Source organism: Coturnix japonica, chromosome 7 (genome assembly GCF_001577835.2).
Source record: "Coturnix japonica isolate 7356 chromosome 7, Coturnix japonica 2.1, whole genome shotgun sequence".
Taxonomy (NCBI): Eukaryota; Metazoa; Chordata; class Aves; order Galliformes; family Phasianidae; genus Coturnix; species Coturnix japonica.
The window spans coordinates 25,417,431-25,431,480 of NC_029522.1; the positions used below are offsets into that span (position 1 = coordinate 25,417,431).

At 35.3% G+C, this 14,050-nt stretch overlaps 1 protein-coding gene across 6 annotated transcripts in view; it reads left to right on the forward strand.

Moving 5' to 3' along the window:
• The window catches only part of SLC4A10 (solute carrier family 4 member 10), a 136,882-nt gene that overhangs the window by 62,191 nt on the left and 60,641 nt on the right, over nt 1–14,050 (forward strand). For all 6 annotated transcript variants that reach the window (XR_001556649.2, XM_015869083.2, XM_015869079.2 and 3 more), the window contains exons 3-4: nt 217–363; nt 9,006–9,144. Coding sequence is in view for 5 of the 6 variants with exons in the window: in XM_015869083.2 (XP_015724569.1) it covers nt 217–363; nt 9,006–9,144 (286 nt within the window). In the remaining variant the exon portion in view is untranslated. The remainder of the gene's footprint in view (nt 1–216; nt 364–9,005; nt 9,145–14,050) is intronic.

The following is a 14,050-nucleotide window of genomic DNA, read 5'->3' on the forward strand; positions in this document are numbered from 1 at the left end:
GGACTCCAAAACTGGGATTTTGTCCTGTATCAAGAGGTGGTATATCTGGGGCTCTACACCATCTTTATTGTAATTAATAATATTACAGCAACTAATATTACGTGATTGCAATTATAGTAATTATTATAATCATTAATAATTAATAATAGCATAGTTATTAATATTCTTGTTTTGCCACAGCCTCTTCTTCAAAGGTAACCCTTTTTTTATTTATAGGTCATCGAACATTGTTCATTGGCGTTCACGTGCCACTGGGTGGAAGAAAAAGTCACAGGCGCCATAGGCACCGTGGACATAAACACAGAAAAAGAGACAGAGAACGAGATTCAGGATTAGAAGATGGGAGAGAGTCTCCTCCTTTTGGTAAGTTAGATTTTACTTTTGCATAGGTCTTTTTGCAGTAAACATCAGTACAACCATGCAAGGTGTGTCCCCCTGTTATGGTTGTGACAGGTCTGAAAGCAGGGTTTTGGAAAACACACCAGAGCCTCTCTGGTCTCTGCTGAAAAGCCAAGGTTTGTTCCTCTAATGAATGGCAGTAGCCAGGGGTGGTCAGTCACAAGAAACCTCACTAATCCTTCTATGCATGTCACAGTTAAAGAAATAAACTGAGGTGGTGTCCACAGCCTGCTCTCCAGGTTTTCTGGTTTTGTCTCTGCTGAGAATTGCTGTTAGCCTTGAATTTCTTTGGTGTATCCCTAATCCCTACAACTGTAGAAGACTGTTCATAACTGTTTATAGAAAGGTAGATTGCCATGACCGCCAAGAGTGTGTAAGTGCTTTATGGCACCAGTAGGGCTCCATGAAATCTCTGGAATGTTTGCACCTAAAAAATAACATAGAGGAGTTGCGGTTCTTTACAGTTAGTTTTGTAATACTGCTGATGTCAATGAATCTTTAATGCTTTAAGATAAACTGTCATCTAGATTGTGTTTGCCTTTTTCCTTAGATAGTACCATAAGGTGCTATTCTGAGACAAGTCTACTAAGGACTGGAAAGCAAATCAGGAAAAGTATCTTTTAATGAACAAATCTTACAAGTGATATTGAAATTTTAAAACTTACAGATTTTTAAATATAAAAGTGCCTTACATAGAATAGGGAAAAAAAGTTGTAATGAGTAGATGAAGTAAGCTCTGTCTAAGGATAAATTAGAATATTCTTTGCTCTTCACAGATAAAAAGTGCATGTGCTGAAATGTCCAAGGTTATAATAAGAGCTGAAATTTAATGGAAGCATGTATAGGAAACTAGTTGTCAGTGTGCAAGAGAATGTTTTTAAATCATTAGGGAAATGTAGCAATGTAATTTCAGGTCACAGAATACTAATTATGAGACAAACTGAAGTTTGTATTATGTAATCAACTTGCTTTGAAGCACATAGATTTTAAAGGCTGGTAGTTAAGTGTACAGTAAACACCTTGAAATGCTCAAATATTTCACAGTCCTGAAAATGAATGAGAAAGTAAAGTCTTTTTCAAATTGGCTGAATTGTTTCCATCTGGAATGCATTTCAAATGTACGAAGACTTTACATTGCATTAAAATCAGTTGCTTGGAAAAGCACAAAAGGTCATAAATTACTAAAATGGTTTTCAGAAGGAATATGCATATATATATATATATATATATATATAATGTCAGATTCAAGAGAAACAATTGAAATTTAAATTTACATTAGCCAAGAAGTGAGATGTCTCAAGCTATGAAGCAGTGTCTTCTATTGAGTAATCTGGTTTTATTTAAGTGCCAGTAAGTGACACATTTTGGCAGAAAACTTAACTCTTTTTTTTCTTTGAACTTCTAGAGTCCTAGGTCTGTGTCCTTCCTAATGTTGAAAGCAAAAATAAACTGAGATGGCTCAGTTGAATAGTATTTGACAGCATGCAAATAATAATATGCATTCTTGAATACAATTCTTTTTAAACTGAAAATTAGCCTGTATTCTGGGGAGCTCCAAGAGTGGAATGGCAATAATTTATATATACATGCATACATATCTATCTATCTATCTATCTATCTATCTATCTATCTATCTATCTATCTATCTATGGTTGTGAAGGGCATAAGTAAGTTAGTGAGGTTGTCTGCAGGTGTACTTGTTTGAAATAACTGTAAAACTGCACATTTGTAAGTCAAATTTTACAATGTAATTATGACTGCCATGTAGAGGGTGTGTAGGCCATGGTGCTTAAAATTTTTACTTTTTTAATGACCAGGATAGAAAAGATATAGGTCAGAAAATTTTGATCTTCTCCAGAGCCTGAAAGCTAAAGATATTATTTGGAATGCTTAAGTGATTACAATAATCTTTCTAAGAGAGCCAACAGCAGAACGATTAAATGCTAGTAAAAATCTAAAAATATCCAGTTTTTACCTTTAAACAATATCTAAGTAGTAAAATTTGAGAATCCTTCCCCTCAGTTTTCAAGGCCCCTGGAACCAACTTTTGACTAAGCTTTGACATTTGCCCATTCAGGCATATATGTGGCACCACATAGACAACATCAAAAGAGATTTGCCTTCATAAGACTTAAAATCATATAACATTTTAGGGGTTAAGTACAGTCAGAGCAGGCAGACAAAACTGTTCAGGGATTAATGGTAGTCTGCATCTTCATTCCTGTTTTTTCTGAGGATTTTTCTTACAGGAATTATAGCAGCTTGTTGTGCTAAAACCTAGATAGAGAAAAAAATACATATATATATATATATATACACACACACACACGTATATATATGTGTGTGTGTGTGTATATATATATAGGTATAATTTATTTTCTGAGAGGGAGTGAAGGATATTTCTCTCGCTAAATCTGCATCCACTAAACCTCAGTAATGCTTCGTATCTTTTATTGCCCATGGCCACAAAGTTATAACATTATCCAGGGACTCAAGGAAATTGCAAAAAAGACAAATGCACTTCCTTCTCTCAACGCATAACTTGGCATGATGGCCAGTGCTACCTAAGAGAACAGATCTGAAATAATCCCTTAATTTATTAATCATTTGACTTAATCAAACATACAGAAATGCTTTGCTGCCTCTCATCATAGTTCGCTTTTAGCACATGTCTGCTGGGTAGTATAAGGCTGCATTTTGGGGAATTTGGGGGGGGAGGATCGTTAAGAAGAAGCATTTCAACAAGCAGGTGCAAGAAGAAAGAGGAAAAAAAAAGCACTGTGAGACTGGCTTATAGAAATAGTGCTTCAAAGTAAGTCAGAAAAATACAGGATGATTTTTACGATACAAGAGAATAAATTAGCAATGTTTTGAAGTTGCAGAGTATCAAAGGGAGGTATAATAAAATCCAAGGGTGTGAGAAATGAATAATACAGGTGCTGGAATAATAAAGGCCTGAAATATTCAGACATGAGGTGCTCCAGACTACCGTTCACTAAGTATGAGATAAAGCATTTTTTTCTGTGTGGTGGGTCATAATTTATAGCTACGTAAATTATAATTTCATCTATGAAGTTTCATTAGGAGTTGCATGCACATGGTGCCATCATGGCTGTACAGGCCACCTGTCAGAAAAAACAGGTGCCCACCTGGTTTCTATTTAGTGAGAAACAACGCTTTAAATTCCTTGTATCAACATGGCTCTAAAACACCTGTGTTCAGTGTAAATGCCTGCAGTTGGAAGATTTTCAGTAATCCCTTTGAATTGTGGCTGAGAAAGCTGTACCAGCTACTTTCTGAGAGATTGTTTCTGCAGATCATAGTTTTTAATAATTTTTTTTAGAACATTTGGATGGCAACTCACAAGCTTTTCTGGAAAAGAAACGAAATTATTTATCTCCGACTGTTACTTTTCAAGAATAACCAAGATATTCTCAATATGAAGTCTCGGAGTTTGTAGACCAAATAAAATGTAGATTATGTAGTTAGTGGAGTAAAAAGGAGTGAGCCCTGTCACCTGGGGGTGCAGAATACTTATATTTATTATTTTTTCTCTACGTCTGTGTCTCACTGCCTTTCTGTTCCCTCCTGATGGGATTAGTTTGTCCAAGTTGTTTCCATTTGCTCTAAGGATGCGTCTTTGTCTAATTTTCACATTACGTGGCTTGCTCGTGGAAAGGTTTTTTGGGTGTAAAAATTGTAAGCTAAGCAACTACAAAATCATGATTTTGACTATCTCACCTCATAATTTATCGAAAGAATAGAGAAATGCAGTGAAATTATCCACTCTAGCTTAAGTACAATAATGCTGTTTGCTCTGCTGAAGAGGGCTATTGTTACAGCTGAAACACAGCTGTTGTAATTAAGGTTCCAGTTTCATGCTGGCATGAAGCTCCTGTACACCACTTTCCTTGTGGTGCAAATATAATGGCTGTTCTGTGAATTAAATTAAGGAATTGATTCAGGTTAAAACTAGTTGGGCAAAAAAACTGTCTCTAGCCTAGCTCTTTGTTGAGAGGGTAATGGGGGCCATCCCCATCAGGCTACAGGGCCACAACCTAAGTGGGGCCAACACTGCTGATTGAGATGGTAGTGAAAAGACAGTGCAGGTTACCCCTTGGCTAGCAGGTTTTTGCTTGTTTGCTATGCAGATGAATTTTACTGGCAATTTTCAGTGTTTCCAATTTGAAAATGGGGTAGAATAACAAGACACCAGCTCTGTAGTGTGTCCTTAAGGACAGGTTTAATGAGGGTAAAGTGAATGCAGCTGTGAAGGTCTGGGGGGGGGTTTCATTTTAGCCTCCTGTGGTGTTCTCTAGAGGTGCAGATGCTGGTGGGACTGGTGCAAGTTCTGCTTTGCTATCTTGAAAACTAGCTTTAATAATTCTCTAGTTTTAAAGGGACTTAAGCTACTCATGATAGTAGATGTGGCAAGGGAAGCTGGGCAGCCTTGGAAGTTAGATGAACAGAAGACTGTATGCAGGTTTTAGGAAAAGTGTTCTGAAGGTAAGACCAGCAAAAACTTGAATTGCAAAGGGGGATTTCTCTTAGTAGAGAGGCTTGTGGAAAAGTGTAATCAGAGAACTTAGCTGATTATGTTAAGTAGCTCATCTTAAACCTCAAAGGGGTGTTAATCAGGAAAATATTTATTTATAAACAGTACAGCTGTTAGGAGAATTGCCCTCCTCTTAACTGTGCTTTGTCTGCTGAAGGGTGAACTTGGAAGCCTGAATATCTAGACAGCTGTGGAACAGATTGCAGTAAATGTGGATTAGAATAGTGTATTGTAACTGCAGTTTCAAGAGTTGGGTAGAAGAAGAGAAATAGAAGCTTGGGGATTGTCCATGTTGTGAGATGCAAAAGATACAGTTATTTGTCGTAATCCTGGGGTAATGGAAACAATTCAAGTGAGGAAAATGTGGAGTTTACTGAAAACGGGAACAAGGTTATGTTTTATCCCATCCTAACAGATGTTAGTTTCTAAGGTCTTTGAAGTGATTTTCAGAAGTGTACTGTATGTCTGTTTACTAATTTGTGCATACTTTAGTGATATAAACTTTTTTTTTTTTTAAATCATATTTCTAATTAAAAAAATAATTACCACTCCAGTTGCTAATTGCTGAGCTGAAGGGCAAAGTTTCATCTGCACAGGATGGAGGTGGGGGGATAACCCATACCCACCACATTCTTGGTGAGCACAAACATGAGGGCAATGAATGTTTATGTGAAGTGATCATTTCTGTGATCTGTTGAATTGTTCACATCGCTTCCTTTTCTCTTGAAGAAAATTTTTACTGATGTCAGCTAGGTTAAGCTAGTTCACACCCTGCCTACAGCCTGTCCTATGCAGTATGCAGTGAGCAATCAGAAACAGATTATTTAGTGTTAATGTACTAGAGCATGAGGTAGGAAATAAATGTTTTCTATGATGCTTGCTATCTTTTGCAAAATTCTTTGATGTAAATTATATTTTAATGTTTAATATGTTTTCTAATTTAGAAAGTATTAGCCTACTTATACTGACCTTAAATTCAGGCTCCCAGTAGTATTAGAAATGAAGAATCCTTTTCTGTCAATTGAGGTTAAAGAACAGATATTATCAGAAATAAGTTTGTGTTTGTTTTTTTTTTGTTGTTGTTGTTTTGTTTGTTTGTTTTTGTATCATTCTTTGATTTCCTCAGAGTATAGAACAAAACTTTGATTAGGTCACCTAGGAATGTGTCCAGGTGGGTGCTGAATATGTTCCAGAGGAGGAGATTCCATAGCCTCTGTGGGCAGCCTGTTCCAATGCTCTGTCACCCTTACCAAGAAGTTTTTTATCATATTTATATGGAATCTTTGCATATCTGTGGGATCTCTTCCTTTCTTCAGTACTGCATTCCAGTTTGCCTTTGTCCTTTTTACAACAGCATATCTGCCAGATCTTAATGTCTATCCTTTTGATGGTTCGATGAAGACAGGGAGCTTTAAAACTGTAATTGTTAAGTTTTCATTTGGGCAATGAATTTGAGGCATCAGAGGTAGTGTGGGTGTCTGTGTGAGTGCTGCATGGGTGATGTGAGCATTAGCTCAATGTGTAACACTGGGTTTGGCAGTAGACTCCCATGAGCTTCTGTAGCCACAGCAAATAGAAAACTGCTTCAGCTTTTCCTGACTGAGATGGCTCAGCCAATTGTGGTATTGACAGTAGTCCTGCTCCTGTAATTCAGCAGACTGCTTTCTGCCCGGTCCCAGCTGGTCCTGGAGGATTTTCTGAGCTAGTGAGATGAGCCATTTACTTGGAGTAATCATCAGCTGCTTATTGTGCAACTTAAAACTCACATTGCTTCTGATTTATCTGCGCTCTACTATAAAACAACTGCAGTAATAGAAATAGTGATCAAACAAATCTCATTCATTTACTTTTTTTAGCCCAGTCTAGGTTACTTTCATCACTTTTAAGAAATAGAGTTAATAAAATGAAGATTTTTTGCTTGTTTGTTTTTTGTTTTTCAAGCTGGCATTACTACTTGAAGTGGAAATAGATGTGGACGTGTTCAAACCAGTTTCTGTTTTCCTTGACTTGAAAAACTGAGTGTCCTGTTTTGCAAATATTGTGCTTTGGAATGAGGATTAAGTTATCACAGTTTGACAGTCAGCAATTGAGGTATTCTTTCATAGTGGTTTTGAATCACACGTTACTCGTTTTCTATATAACACATTAATGACATATTTGATATTTATTTCTCCTATGAATAAAAGCCAAATCTGTCTGGCATTGCTTGCACGTGTGATCCTGTTAACACAGTATTATAAGCAGAACCATCAGATCTATTTTTTTATTTTTATTTTTTAAATTCTGTTAGGGTTTTGTCCTTGAAATAAAATTACTGTATTTCAACTAAAACTGTGTGTGTGTATATACATATAAAGATATATATATATATATATAGATAGATAGATAGATATATATATTATCTATATATATATATATATATATATGTATTCAGAAGCAAGTGCAAGTAGCAGAAATGGTATCCAGAATCTTGCAGCTGTTTTCACTGGTGTAGTGACAAATAAAAAGGGAACTTATTGCATTTTTTGTCCTATATGCAGATGCATTACTGATATCAATTGACTTGTTAATCAACAGTCAGCTAGAGAGGAGGCTTAGAGCAAACTTTACAGTTTTGTTGTTGTTTTTTACCTGACTTCAGAAATCCCGTTTTCCTTCACATTTTGAAAGCATGTATTTGTATGAATACGAAAGCTATCATAAGGTGGTAGCCATCTTATGACAGGAGGTGTCTCTGCCTGTAGCAGTGGGGTTGGAGCTAGGTGATCTTAAAGGTCCCTTTCAACTCAAACAGTTCTATGGTTCTGTAATCCTATAAAACTGGATCTCTGCCGTACTACGCTAATTTATTACTTAACAGCTCTTGCTGTTAATCACTGAATCAGTTCTTGGTGTTGATTTTACCATGAGTACGGGATGTTCTTGGCAGTGCGTGTTCTCATATTCTCACTCAGTCCAACTCTTTCCCAAAGTAGGTTGTTTTCCATGATCTATTAGTAGTCATGTGTGCTTGTCCTTTCTAAGCAGTTATCATTGAATTTTTTTTCTTTCTGGGGAAGAGTGTTAACAAATTGCACAGTTCTTGACCAGAATGCACTTCCTGTTCTCAGATCACACCCTGCTGTGTGTATTTGCTTTATTGTTCTGTAAGAACGTACCAATGTGTGAATATGAGGGTCATAATTTAACAAAAAAGTAGGTAGAGAGAGATTGGAAAAGGGTCTAGAATAAAAGCAAGCTTGAAATGTTGTTAAAGAAAAAAGGAGAGAAAAGAGCAGCAAGGGAAAGGTTGAAGTGAAAGTTACTTCTGTTCTTTTTTTGCCAAAAGTAGTTTCTTTCCTCTTAGTTGTTCCTCCTGCCACTCTGTTCCCTAAAGCTTTTAGTAGCTCTTCAGCCATCTCTTTGTTTACCTACTCTCCTGTATTTAATGCTGGGTTTCATTGTGAATTAATAAGTAGCCTTTAAAATTATTATTCTTCACTTATAACATTTGAGCTGAATAAACAAGTACATTGAAGTACTCTGTGAGTTCTAGAAATTTTCTGAGAAACGAGAAGGAAGAATAGTATGTCCTTGAAATACATGGAGTGTTCTGAAATGAAGGATTAGAGAGGCTGACTTTTGTTTCTTTCTCCTGCTAGGTAAAACAAAGAACACAAATATAGTCCACCAGATTTGTGAACAGCTATATCCTACAGATGCAGATTTACAATGTGGCAAAGTGTTTCTTTGTGACAATGGAGTAGATCACTTTAATCAGCTCCAAATATGCTGCCTCTTTTACTCTGAGATATTGTTCCAACTTCCACTAGTTTGTACTTCTCTACATCTTCTTCTGTCTTTAGATGATTTAATTAGCAGACTAGACCCTTACGGTAAATAGAGGTCTCAATTTGAAAATGTTTATGTATAAATATTAAAATGATGTTTTGTATGTAGCAGTAAGTGGTGTCAGAGAAAATGTCTGGATGTTATTGTGAAATTCTAGGTGTTTTCTTTCTCCGGGGAAAAAAATAGTGTTCTGGATCTGATATTTTTGTGTTTCTCCCAGATACTCCATCACAAAGAGTACAGTTTATTCTTGGAACAGAAGATGATGATGAAGAACACATTCCTCATGATCTCTTTACTGAGCTTGATGAGATTTGTTGGCGTGAAGGAGAGGATGCTGAGTGGAGGGAGACAGCAAGGTAAGTTTTCTCTTTTTTTCTTTTTAAATTTTCTACTGCAGTTGGTATACTGAGGAATAATTTCAAAGCTGTAGCAAGCTCAGGAACAGATTTTAGATGTCGAGCTTAAATAAAACCATAATTTCAATGCTTAGACTGCCAGATTTGTGAAATATAGGTCAAAATAATTATAAAGGGAAAAAATCAAAGCAAGCATACTGTATACATGATTTATGGATTCCTAGGTTTACTCATATTTTAGCTCTTTATTTTAATAGATTTTTGAATAATGCATTATTTTTGAATCCTCAAGAAACTGATAAAAGATTAAAGCAAGGAATAAGATAAATTTTGGAGCAGTAAAACCTTTACATGTTCTAGGTATCACTGAACAACTACTGTTCAATTACTGACTCAATGTTAGATTTTTTTTCTGCTAAATTAATGCAATAAGAACCGTTTAGATTGCATTTTTGCTGAAAAAAATGATTAGAGAGGAAATTTTGTTTTTGCATGCTTTCTTCCTCAGGCACCTAAATCATGGGAGCTTAGTTTCATTATCTTTCTTAGAAAATTAATTGCAACTTTCTCTGACAACATTTGGTGACATCATTCTTCAAAGCTGCCCAAAAATCAGTGGACTACATCTTTGGTGTCCTTAGGAGAAAAATAGAATTTAAATTTTCAGAAAGGTTTTGTGGGAAATTTCCCCCTTAGTTTTACTGAAAATTCCTACTTTCCAAGAGGAGCAGGCAGAATCTAAGTATAGAACTTTACATGTAGAAAATCCTCATTTGGGAATTGTACTGCAGAATGAGTGTAGTGGTGCTCCTGAATAATCTTACTGGTATTCAGAGAGGAAAATCTAATCAAAGTAGTAATCTGCAGTATTCTCATACTGATTAGAGATACGCAGGACCTCTTCTAAGAAGTGTATCAGCTTACATAGTGGGAAAACAAACAACAACCCGGTATCAGTGGCATATGTTATTTTTAACAGGGGAACAGCCAGCATTTTGGTTCAACTTAAAAATTTCCCCTGCAAATCACCAAAGAGATGTTTCTGGCAAATTGTAACCACTTTTAATGAAATGGCGATATCAAATACGGAAATAAAAATCATGGTGCTTTACCTGTGCAAGTAAAAGGGTGCAATATTTCATATTATAGAAAGCTGAAAGAAAACAAAACTAAATCCTTTATTCTGTTATTCTGTCAGGCGAACTGTATTATAAGAAACATAGCAACATTCTTCAAGAAAGAAGAAAACTAGTCTAAGCAAACTTGTGGCTGTTATTTGAGTTTCAGAGATATGCAAGACTTAGGACAATATCTGGAGGAAAGCAACGGTAGACTTGGAACTAAATGGAAAACTAGTTAAAGTTCAGTGGTGTATCATCAAAATAACTTAATGATGCTATTCAATCAGATAATTGACAATTTTTATTTTTTGACAGGAGAAATAGTTGGTTTGATTTATTTAGTAAACCTTTCAATATGGCAATGAACGTATTACTCAAAGTCTATTTTATTGCAAAAAATTATGCTAATGGATAGGGAGCTAATTGAAGAGGTCAGGCTTAAAGATGAAATAGTGTGAAGGAAAGAGACAAGGTATAAAAAGAATTATTCCTATTAAATACATTTGTTATTGAATGTGACAAAATAGGGTTATATTAAAACTCACTAAGAAATTTGCAGGCATTGTTGCTCTGGAAATAGATAAGGTTATCATACACAACACAATCGTAAAATGGTTTGCGTTGGACGTGACCTTTAAGATCATCTAGTTCCAGCTCCCTGCTATAGGTCTAGAGGGGAGGTATTCCTGCCAGGTTGATCAAAGTTCCATCCAGGCTGGCCTTGAATGCTTCCAGAATGTCAGAGTACAGTGATAATAATGAGATGATGTTTAATATGGAGATGTGAGAAGGGGTGGTGATATTCAGAATAAAGTGAGGTACCAATATTAAAAATAATAATAATAAAAATATTTTACTGTGCCTTACAAGCAGCGTTACCAATACACCTGTATTCAACTCTGTACAGGACATAGAATTGAACACTTACCTAGAATTATATATGCTGTTCTAAAGTACTATTTTGATACTGATGCTTGATCTGGGACTTGATTTGATTTGACTGATTATGATTTTCATAGCATGTTTCTAATCAAAACACTAGGTTTGTTGCTGTACTAGCCTTATAATAATTTGTCCATCTGTGTGAAAAATACCATTGGAAGTACTTGTATATTTTATTGTGCAGCTGTGTAGCTCCAGATTTACAAATTCAAATGAAAGTGAAATAGAGATTGTCTCTGTCCTTATTGTGTTTATTGGGACTGACATCACTTAGCAGTCCTAAATTCATTTTACTAAGGGCTGCTGAAACAAGGACTTGGATTAACTGAGATAATTAATTTGTATCTCTCTCTTTTTTGATTGATCAAAATTTCATGCACAAATCAGCTTTAAAGGAAAAAAAAGTTTTGAGCAAACTCTTAAAAGTATTGGAGACATTTTGTTCTTGCTTGATCAAAATAGTAACATATCTAAGGGAGCTGTGGATAAGATTTGACTAAAGCTTGGTGTTCTTTATGTAAATGAGCTCTATTCCTATATCATTTGTTTGGAAGAATAAGTCATTTTGTAGACTTTCTTTCTCCTCTTACTGCAGATAGGAGACTCCTATCTGTTTGCAATTGTTCCATTTTTTCAATTCTTGATTAACAATTCTAATCAGCACAAGTGTTCCTGCAGATTAATTAGTGCATTACTATGCGCTACCTTTGCCTGCTTCACTCAAAGATCTAATTTAAGGTGCCCCATCCGTGGAATTAGTCACTGAAGAATATGAAATAACTTTGTTCTGTTGATATAGAGGGGGTAAAATATTTTTTCCCTGCATTTTCAAGCTAGAAGAAACAGATACAATTTAAAATTAAAAGCCAGTATTACTAATATAAGAGATGTAACAACTTTTGAATGTGGTCCAGCTGTACAATTTTGTAGAGAATGAATGATGTATAGTTTATACCCTGAAAAAGGAACACACTGAATCACAAGTCTGGCTTACTGGGGAGGTTTAGACTGGTTATAAGTAAAGGCCTTTTTAAGTTAACAGTAGTGAAACACTTGAATAAGTTGCCCAGACTAGACTGCCTTTAAAGGTCCCCTTCCACTGCAAATGATTCTATGATTTTGTGATTTTGAATGTACAGTAACACAGTTGAAAATTGCAGGTATTAGGAAAGCAATTCATGCTCAAATCTAGTTGTCGAACTGCTGGATCTCAATTATTTGCTCATGTGAAATGAAAATTTCAGGAGAATACCACTTGATTTCCAGACAAGGAGGAAAACAGACATTCTGGAACCAGGAGGAATATCTTTAGGCTTAAATTTTGATTAAGTTGCTTGGAAAATAAACCTCTGTCTCTAGTTTAGAAAGTGGATTGTTAATAGTAATGATAAGAAAATGAATGTCCTAGAAAAAAATCAGGATTATGAAGAAGTGGAAATACGTGTCCAAATGGACCAGAATTCTCAAAGGTGCTAGGTTAAAAAATAAATAAATAAATAAATAATCCTTACATTTGTCACCTCTTTGCTTTCGAGGTACTTATTTCCTTTTGGTTTAATATCTAGACAGCCTAGGCAAGGAAAATCTGGTGTGAAACTTGATACAGATTGTAAGGTGACCGTAATAACATTGAATCTTGAGTGGGCTGTAGGAGAATACACATTCCAGCTCTCTGCTGCAAATATAAATGACTATGAAATAGATTGTGTTGTAACTCACTCAACTTCATACTGTGTTCTGGAATGGTGCTGTACAGGTCTACGGTGGAGTGTTCACGCTTCTTTCTTTCTTTCTTTTTTTTTTTTTTTTTTTTTAAATCCTGAAAAAATTAGCGGAGGTGACTTTAGAAGACCTTTTATATACACAGAAATATATATGTTATATATTTCTTCCAAACTTGGGTGAAGGTCTTGGATTTGTCCCAGCAAATGTCAGAGAAACTAAATCTCATTATCAGTATACCTGTTCTAGACTTTACAAACATAAGAAAACAATAGAAATTAAACCATTCTATATCATCGGACCCCCTGAATTAGGTAGTTACTATCCAGAAGATATGTTTCAAGCACAAGAATATGTGGCATGCGATTTCAGAATATATGTGGGGTTAACATTATTTTCTGGGATATCATAAACTGCTTTATTTCTTAATTATATCAATTTAAGTGGGCAAACTGTAGAAGTGAGTATATATATTTGGCTATGAGTTGAAATGTGGAAAATTGTCACACTTGGGATCCATTCCTTAATTTGAATTTCAAAGTCATATCTACCCTTAAATATCGTACGTGAGTTCAGAGGGTTGTTGAAATGTTTACTGTAGTCTTAATACCCACTTGAACAGGTGTGATTGACTGTAAGATTAGGGATTTTTATTATTTTTTTTAATTAGTAATATCCAAGTACGAATATCTTATAAAACTGTTAAAGGCATAAGAAATGTGGACAAAAAATGGAGGGAGATGATGTGAAGGCAAAGCCATAGATAATTGCCTCCTAAGACACTGTAAAATAATTCATTGTTTTTGGGATGTTATGGCCACAATACGTCTAGCAGATTTTTAGGTTAGAAACATGGGCACTATGAGTAAACTAGAAGCTGCCTTTCCTTATGAAGTTCAAATGTAGCTGCAACATGAGTGGGAAAAAAAAATTACTCTTTGTTATTTTTCCACTCTCTCCTTTGAAAATTTCATGGCTTCCTGTGGCTCATCTCTTCTAAATCATGGCTTTGAATGTGGTAACAGTGGGGAATTAATGTATGTTTAATGTCTTGATGTTGCTTTTGAAAATCCTAGTGGAAAAACCTCATTTGCATACATGTATTAGAAACTTAATTTTAA